Source organism: Stenella coeruleoalba (genome assembly GCF_951394435.1).
Source record: "Stenella coeruleoalba genome assembly, chromosome: 20".
NCBI lineage: Eukaryota > Metazoa > Chordata > Mammalia > Artiodactyla > Delphinidae > Stenella > Stenella coeruleoalba.
Window position 1 is genome coordinate 19,278,188 of NC_137166.1, and position 8,174 is coordinate 19,286,361.

Here is an 8,174-nt window from a genome sequence, read left to right on the forward strand (position 1 = left end):
ATCTATTCAAAAAGCTTTGAATCAATATAACCAAACTGACCCAGGAAAGAAGGGCCTGGGCCTAGGGAGCCAGGGCAGGCAAGAGTAAGAGTCCAACAGGGATGAGCTTGGCTTTGAGACCAGGGGTTGGGAAGCAGTGGCTAGGAACCCACCTGTATTCCTACTGAGGGGTGGGGCAGCCCAGTCACTAGATGTCCCACCAGCCTACAGCATAGAAACAAACACCCACCCTCTGTTCTGGGTGGGAACAACTGGGGTGGGAGCTGGAGATGGGGAGAGAAAAAGGGGACATGAGGCCAGGGGCCCAGAATCAGGGTGCTCATTTAGGCTCTGCAACCAGCATCCCCTGGAGAGGTCCCTGCTGATCTGTCCAATGACACAGACATCAGAAAAGGTAGTCGACAGGGCTGTGCATGTGGGCTGGAAGCGACCCAGGTGCCACCCATGGCCTGGTCATAGCAGATCTTGAGAGAGGTGATGTTCCTTGGATCTAGCAACTCCTGGATCCACGGCCCACCTTCAAGCCCAGGCTCAGACCTGTGGTGCAAAGCTAGGCACGAACATGTATTTCCCTGGCTCGGGGTCCAGGTGGGGTCTCTGAGGAATGGCTCTGACCTACCACCCCCATTTCCACCTAAAAGCAAGGCAGCCATAGGCCCAGGCAGGGCTGAGAAAGGGCTGGTGGGTATAAGGCTAAATGGAACTCACATAGGACAAGTCCTCCAGGCCCCTGCCCAGGGCCTGCCCTGACACACAGCTGCTGTCCGAGCCACTGGAGCCACTGGCTGACGGGCACTGGGAGGAGACCTCTGAGTCCTCAGGAACTAATAAGGGAGACTGGGTGAGCTGTCAGCAGAGGAGGCCCAGACCTCAAGCCATGCCCTCCTGCCTCTGGCCAAGCCCAGACCTACTCAAAGATGGCTGGCTGCCCAGCTCAGCTTCAGTCTCCAGTACTGCTTCCTCTGGGAAGCCGGTGGAATACAGAGGCCAGCGGAAGCCCAGAACAGCTGGGTCTCTGTACAGATGCAGGTTGAGGGACCCCAGTACAGAGCAAGAAGCAGGATCTCCAGAAAGGGAGCTTGAGGCCCCCAGGTAAGGGCTGTCATAGTCAAATGGGGCCACAGCAATGGAGGCCCTAGAGCGAACTTCTGTATGAGAAAGAGGGTCAGGTTGGGACAGGCCAGAGCCCAGGTGGGCCAAGGTCCTGAGGTGAGCGCAGGCTAGGGCTGACAGAGGTCCATGTTGCCACCTGTGCAGCTCTCCTCACCCCAACCCCCTGCAGCCTGCCTGCTACCTTGGCACTTCAGGATATAGTTGACGGTGCGGTCGTTGATAGCTTCTTTGCTGGGGGCGATGTCCTGGAAGGCCTTGTTCCCCACACCCAAGGACACCATCTCAGCCATGCGCACCTCTGGGTGGAGAGTGGACATCTGGACATGAGTCCAGCCCTTTATCACTCTTTCCCCTTATATTAGTCTCTCCTGTACACCCACAGCCTGCAGATTGTCCTGTGCACTGAGCCCTTCCCAACAATCCCATGAGGTGTCATAATTCTCTTCTTAAAGATGAGGCCTCTGACACTCAGAGGTTAATACTGTGTGCACAGTCTGAGACTGACTGCAGGACTGCCTGACTTTGGAGTTCTTTCCCCTGTGCTGGCTGCTGCTGAGGGACTTTTCCACCCTCTCAAGTATTTCCAGGTCCCTAGGCCCTCCTTGGGGCCCCTCTGGGACAATGTAAGCTCTCCAAGGAGGGGAGTGTGGGGTGAAATGGGGTAGGGACCCACCCTTGTTGTGGACAGCCTGCCTCCAGAGCAGGCGGGAGATGTCAGCTGTCCAAGCCTGCTTCGTGGCCAAGCTGGCAGCTTGTAGCACAAAGGTGTCCCTGGCCTTGCGACGGCGAAACCAGACCTCAAAGCGCAGGTTGCTATCCCCAGAGCACTCAGTGAGGCCAAGGTCTGCCATCTGTGTGGCCAGGAAAGGAGCTTAGTGAGGCACTGGGGGTGCAGGGAGCAGAGGGAGGGGTTGGGTGGGCCTACCTTGAAGGAGCGCTTGTAGGCAAATGTGTCGATGCCTTTGGGTCCTCGGCGAGGCTTGCTGAAAAGCAACAGCTCCTCAAAGAGGAAAACACGACGCAGGGACTTGTGGCGCCCAAAGCACACCGTGAACTCATCCTGTCGGACCAACTGCCCCTGTTCCTTGAGGTTGACCTGCCAAGTTGGGGCCCAGTGGGTTCCCAGCCTCTTCTAACCCCCTCCCTTCACACCCACTGCCCCTGCCCACCACAGCCTGCGATGACTCACGTCACAGCCCTGGATGGCATCCATGGCTAGCAAGTCATTGCCGTGTCGCAGCTGGAAGCGCACGAGGCTCTGGGCAGCCCGCAGGGCACTCAGCTCTGGCACGGTTCCCCCGCAGGCCCGTACCAGCTCTTGCAGCAGCAGTGTGTACTTGCTCATGCGCTGGATGGGCTTCAGCAGATAGGAGGCCAAGTCCAAGTGGTCCCCCAGTGCTTGCTGCTTGTCCTGCCAGGTGCGTCAGAGACCGTCAGGGAGCTTCAGGTTACCTGCTCCATCCCCCCTTCCACTAGTCTCAGGCTCACCTACCCTGAAAAAGATGTGACCGTAGCTGGTCATCAGGGCATCGGAGCATGGTTTATTCTTGCTGTAGAGTGCGTACATCCCAAACTGCACCCTCTGCAAAGATACACAGCTTGCTCTGGTGCAAATGGGCCAGCATCCAAGGGGGCCAAACCACTCTCAGTTTGGGAGGATCAAAATGCCTAAAGGTCCCAAGGAGGCCTCCCCACACAGAGCCAATGTGCTCTGCTTTGAATGACAGGTGATCTGGCAAGAGACACTGTGCGGAGAGGGGCTTGCCCTCAGGCCCTCTGGGGAAGAAGTCCCGCATACAGCTTTGCTGCTCCCACAGCTCTGAGGGCAGTGCTCTAATCTCACCTCACCTCAGACTACACCTTCCCTTGCTCACTACACCATGCTACACTGACTTCTCTCTTCCTTGACCACTGGGCCTCTTTCCTGCCCAGGGCTTTGCACTTGATCTTTCCTCTGGGTGGAATGCTCTGACTGCAGCCCCTCCCTCTGGCCTTAGCTCAAACATCAGCTCCTCTAAGCTGCCTCTCTAATTGCTCTCTCTAAAGAGGATACCTCTGCCTTGCTGCTAACTCACAATCACCTATCTATCCCATTTTTCCCCCCTAACCTCAACTATAACATGGAATTATCTTTTTTACTTTTATGTCTCCTCTGCTAAACTAAGAGCACCCTGAAAAACGGACCGGTTGGTCCTGGTCATAGCTGTACCCATCACAGGGCCTGACCCCAAGCACGTGCCCAGTAGCTCTCTGTTGAATGTGGCAGAATCAGCCAGGGCCTGTACGGCCTGAGGAGCTTACATGGCGCAGGAAAGCATAGGCCACCCGGGGTGGGTGCTGGGTACAGGCCTCCAGCTCACGCAAGAAGAAATGGCGGTGGAAGTCCCGCAGCTTCTCCAGGTTGCCAAAGAGGTGGGCACGCTGGCCACGGAGGCCCTGGGGCACATCAGGGCGATCCAGCTCGGGGAAGTAGTTCTCCATGGTATAGTCAAGAGCACGGACATACTCCCGCTCTGTAGCCACCATCTCCGCCAGCACCAGATGGAGTCTACCAGGTAGGTGGAATCAGGACCCAAGACATCTGCCCTGCCACACTGCCCTCCCCGCCCTGCTCACTGCCTACCTGTTGGGACTCCTGGGTTCAGAGCCACCTGGCGGAGGCATGGTGGGGCATGACCCTGACTGGGCACCAACTCCAGCCTCTGGTCTGTGGCAGGCAGCCACAATGGCCTCATGGTGGCAGTGGTGGGCAGATTCTCTGAGACTCAGTCCCAGATTCCGATCAAGGCTGTATGCCTTCCTCAGGGGAGGGGAAGGAGGTACAGCCAGTACCCGGCTGACACACAAGCTAGCTGTGCTACCTGTCAGTGATGGCTTCACAGCAGCTTCCGACTTCTGGTCCAGGGCCAGCCAGGTGTCCTGGCACCGCGCCCAGGCCCAGCGGCACTCCTGGCGGATACCCTCAGATCCCAGCCCTGTGGCTAGAGCCCACATCTTTCGGAAGTGGGCAGGAGGCAAGTCAGGATGCTTGGTCCAATGCAACTGCAGCCGTTGCAGCACAACCCCTGGGCGTTCCTGTTCCAGCTCTGCCAACACCCGCTGCCCCTCCTCAGCCCACATCAAGGCCTGCAACACCAAAGCCAGATAGGCATTGAGGAAGGATCCCACCAAGACTGCTGAGCCTTCTCCTCTACCTCCCCCCATCCCCACAGAATGTTGGCCCCAGGCTGCATCCTCAGTGGTAGGATTTTGGGGTCAGACTGAAGACAAGAAAAGAAAACAGGCAAGGTATACAACGAAGCCCAAGCCGTCGTAGAGCCGAGCAGCCGCCCCTCTGGCTTCACTGACCGCCTGGAGCCAGGGGTGGGACCCCTCACCCACCTGCCTGAAGAGCTGCAACAGCCTCTCAGCATCCGCCAGCCGCTGCCGCCGCTGGGCTAAAGCCCTACAGAAGTCAGTCAGCTGGGCTTGCAGGGTCAGAAAGCGGGCCCCAGCGGGGCCCAGTTCAGCCGCATCCCAGCCAACCAGTGGCTGCAGAAGTTTCTCCCCTCGCCTGACCTGCTCCTGGAGACAGAGACTGGGCTCACCAAGCCCGGGCCTGGTAGTGCAGCCCGCGAGCCCTGGTCTTTTCCACAGATGTCTACATGTCCTCATCAGTCACTTCTGTGAAGACCTTCCCTCCACCCCCAACCCATTCCCCTCTCTCTCCGTGCTCAATGAACAAGTAACTAAACTCACCTGGGCAATTCGGTCCAGGTCTCCAAAAGGGCCTTGGGCCTGAAGCAGCATGTCCAATGAGGGTTCCCTTGGCTCCTCAAGTGCTGGCCAACCCACCTGCTGTAGCCACACTTCAATCTGGAGGAGTACAAAGAAAGAAAAGAGAGCTGCTGTGGGGTGGGGGTGATGCTTGAGACGAAAGGTGACGCCCACCTGGGCAGATAGTTCTCACCTGGTGCAGCTCGCCCTCCTGGGCCTCCAGCATCTGGACCAACTCCAGTGCTTGTACTCGCTGGTTACTCTGCAGGGTCAGTTGGTGCAGCAATCCATCCACACGACCATACAGCTCCTCAACCTCGTCCACTGCAGGCCTGGTGCATGGTACATGTCTTAGCGCCCCTGCTCAGTGCCTAGCTCCACTCCACCCTGTCCTAGGACCACAATCCTGGCTGGTTCTGAGCCAGCCACTGAGTCCTTGGCATGGGATATGGTGGGCTGGGGTAAGATTTGGGCTTGCACCTACCTGTAGTCTGGGCTCAGGGTCACCTCTGGAACCTCCTGCTTCAGCCATGCCAGCTCCAAGGCTCCCTGGCACTGTAGCCATGCCAACTGAGGTGAGTCTAGCACATGCTGCATCAGGACCCGTGCCTGCTGCAGCAGCCGACCGACTTCCTGTGATTAAGGGCAACAGGCAGTGGAAGTGTGCATGGGAGAAGAGGAAGAAAATAGGGAGCATTGAGGGAGGTGCTGAAAGGAGACACTCACCCCAGACTCCATGGGCTGGGGCACAGCCTTCATGCTCTCAATGGCCCCCTGGAGCAGGGCACAAAGCACCTGGCAGCTCTGCTGTAGGGTTTCCAGACGCTGTGAGCAGAGGCAGGCATGACCAGGGCAGTGCACAGTGCTAGTCCCAGGCATCTTGGATCCCAGGCCACTGCACTGCTCAAGCCAGCCCAGGGGAGCCTCCTCTGCTGGCCAGATTGCCTGCCTACCCACCCTATGCCCCACCCAGTGCACTGACCATCCGGAAGCCCAGCCAGGCCTGGTGGCAGTAAGGCAGGCCTCCTCCTAGTGAAGTGGGCAACCCCGAGGTGGAGATGTGGGTCAGCAGGCTCTGATCAGAGGACAGCTGCTCTAACTGCAGAAAAAGAAGATGTAGTGGACTCAGGCCTGGTGGGGAAGTGCCCCACCTCCACCCTGGCCAAATGGCTCAGTCCCTACCTGCAGCCCTGAAGGCACCTCCTGAGGCATCTTTCCTATTAGCAGCACCTGGTGCACCGACCCTGGGGCTGCTTCCTGCAAGGAATCTGAGCTCAGCCCTGCTCCTAACCCTATAAAAAGGGTTGTGGGGGGGAAGAGGAGAGCTATAATCCTGTACTCACTTGCAGCTGGCTGAGCCCCCAGAAGAGGGAAGAGATTGGGGAACAAATTCGGGCGTCCACTAACACGGTCAGTCCCAGGGCCTGTACTTTGGGCCTAAAGGAGCAGGCTTTGGTTCAGTATCTGTTTCCACAACCCTGCCATCCCCTTGCTCAGGTTCTGTCCCCCAACCTCCACCCCGCAACCTGGGGATGCTTCGCAGGTAGAGCAGGAGGCGGATGAGTTCATGGCTGCTGCATTTGGGGTGAAGCCAGGCCGGGTTATGGGCACTCAGAAGCAGCACTGCCCTGCCTTCTACATCCCGAGTGCCTGTGCAGAGAAGGCAGTGAACACCTGCGCAATCAAGTCACCCCACCTCTTCTGCCTCTAGTGTCTCCCAGTTACCTGGCAGGGCAGCCAGGCCACTGGCAAGCAGCTCCCAGGCGAGGTCTTGGGCCAGGAGGCAGTCAGTGGACTTAAGGAGCCTGGATCCGTTGGGGTCTTGGGAAGGAAAATGGCTTGGGTTTACATTGGGCCATTTACCCAGAGACCCCTACGTGAACTTGGGCTTTAGCCTGAGTAGAGTCAGAGGCCTCCCCACATCCAGGTACCCTCACTCCCTTCCAAGACTTTCCTTCCTTACCTGCCTCCAGTAGCTCTGATGATGTCTCAGATAAAAGATCCCCGAGGTCCACAGGGTCACTGTCCAACCCTTCAGGGTCCAAGCGGATTGGCATTGCCCTGCCTGAAACTGAGTCCCCTGCCAAGCCTCCTCCTTGGCTGTCATTCTCACCCTGTGCCAGACTAAGGTGGGAGAACATTGGGCATAGGAGGATCTCCATTCCAGAGGAGGCTGGTTCCTCCCGCTGGACTAAGGAACCTCCTAATATACCCCTCTGGCCATCCCCCGACCCATCTGCAACCTTCTGTCCTGGAGTTGACTGAAGCTCACTAGGCAGAGGGCTGCCCTGTAGCCCTTCCCCCTGGGCTGCCCCTGCTGGTGGGCTTGGAGGATTGGGGTCCTGCATCTGGAGAGCAGCTTCCCCCTCATCCCAGGCATCTCTGAAACTGCACACAGCAAACCTCCAGTCGGTGGGGTGGCCCTGGGAGGCTGACGACTCATCCCCCTCCTCCAGGGGCCCTTCCATCACCCCTTCCTTAAGGGTGGGCCTACTCCCGGCAAGTGGCAGAGGAGCTAAGCCCTCGGTGTGAACTGAGGCCTCAGCTCATCCAGGAAACAGGTTGAAGATGGTCGGGTAGGGCTGAGCAGGCGATGCAGGTAGAAGGCACTAGGCCGTAGGAGGTGCCAGTCTTGGTGCTCGGCTGTGCCAGTCTTGGTGCTCGGCTCAGGGAGCGCAGTCAGTGCCGCAGTTCAGGCCTGAGGAGCGGGGAGAAGAGCCGGTGTCTCTCCCTCCAGCTCACGGCTCGCGGTTCCACGCTCACTTGGGCCTTCGCCGGGAGCGCCCCAAGCTCGAACGCGCACTTGCCGCCACGCTGGGCGGGCCTACGCAGGTGGGACGCTCACGGGGTGGGCGGAGCGCTGCCTCGTGCTCGCGCTCCCGTGGGCCCAGCCGACCCTGGCGCCCCCCTCCCCCCGCCACCCGGGGACTCGCGCGCCCGCTCCCTCGCTCGCCCGCCCGCCGCGCTCACGCCCGGGGTACGCGCCGAGGGGAACCCCGAACCCGGGAGGCCAGGCAGCCAGAGCCCTCGAACGTACCACACCGCCGCCTCGACGGCGGGTACGGCGCGGCGCCTGGCGTTGACGGGCGCCGCCTCCTGGCCGCGGGGGCGGGAACGACCGCGGCAGAGGACCGGTCGCCACGCCGCACCGCCTCCTTGGGGCCGGAGGACGCAGCCACAGCCCACCCGCCAGGCCCGACGGCAGCCGCCTGAGCCGGCCGGAAAGCGCGAAAACGCGGGCTCTCGCAGCGCCCCTGGCCCATCCACCCCCTCGTCCCCCGCGGGCCCGGACGCCTCAGCTTCAC

At 59.7% G+C, this 8,174-nt stretch overlaps 1 protein-coding gene across 4 annotated transcripts; it reads right to left on the reverse strand.

The window, feature by feature from the left end:
• Positions 1 to 653: 653 nt before the first annotated feature.
• Positions 654 to 8,026, reverse strand: PLEKHG4 (pleckstrin homology and RhoGEF domain containing G4). Of its 4 annotated transcripts, none has more exons than XM_079906414.1 (21): positions 7,907 to 8,026; positions 6,833 to 7,567; positions 6,595 to 6,690; positions 6,396 to 6,519; positions 6,213 to 6,306; positions 6,052 to 6,126; positions 5,852 to 5,968; positions 5,596 to 5,694; positions 5,354 to 5,502; positions 5,063 to 5,201; positions 4,852 to 4,968; positions 4,495 to 4,677; positions 3,737 to 4,239; positions 3,415 to 3,661; positions 2,606 to 2,695; positions 2,426 to 2,524; positions 2,039 to 2,209; positions 1,787 to 1,964; positions 1,295 to 1,411; positions 912 to 1,148; positions 654 to 824 (listed from the first exon to the last, which is right to left on the reverse strand). In XM_079906414.1, exons 2-21 carry the CDS (start codon positions 7,335 to 7,337, stop codon positions 694 to 696), a joined length of 3,471 nt encoding a protein of 1,156 aa, XP_079762540.1. In that variant the 5' UTR covers positions 7,338 to 7,567; positions 7,907 to 8,026; the 3' UTR covers positions 654 to 693. The 4 variants fall into 4 exon arrangements, with proteins under 4 accessions (XP_079762540.1, XP_079762539.1, XP_079762538.1 ...); XM_079906413.1 differs by having other exon boundaries at positions 2,039 to 2,197; positions 2,303 to 2,524; XM_079906412.1 differs by having other exon boundaries at positions 2,303 to 2,524.
• Between the last annotated feature and the right edge of the window lie 148 nt (positions 8,027 to 8,174).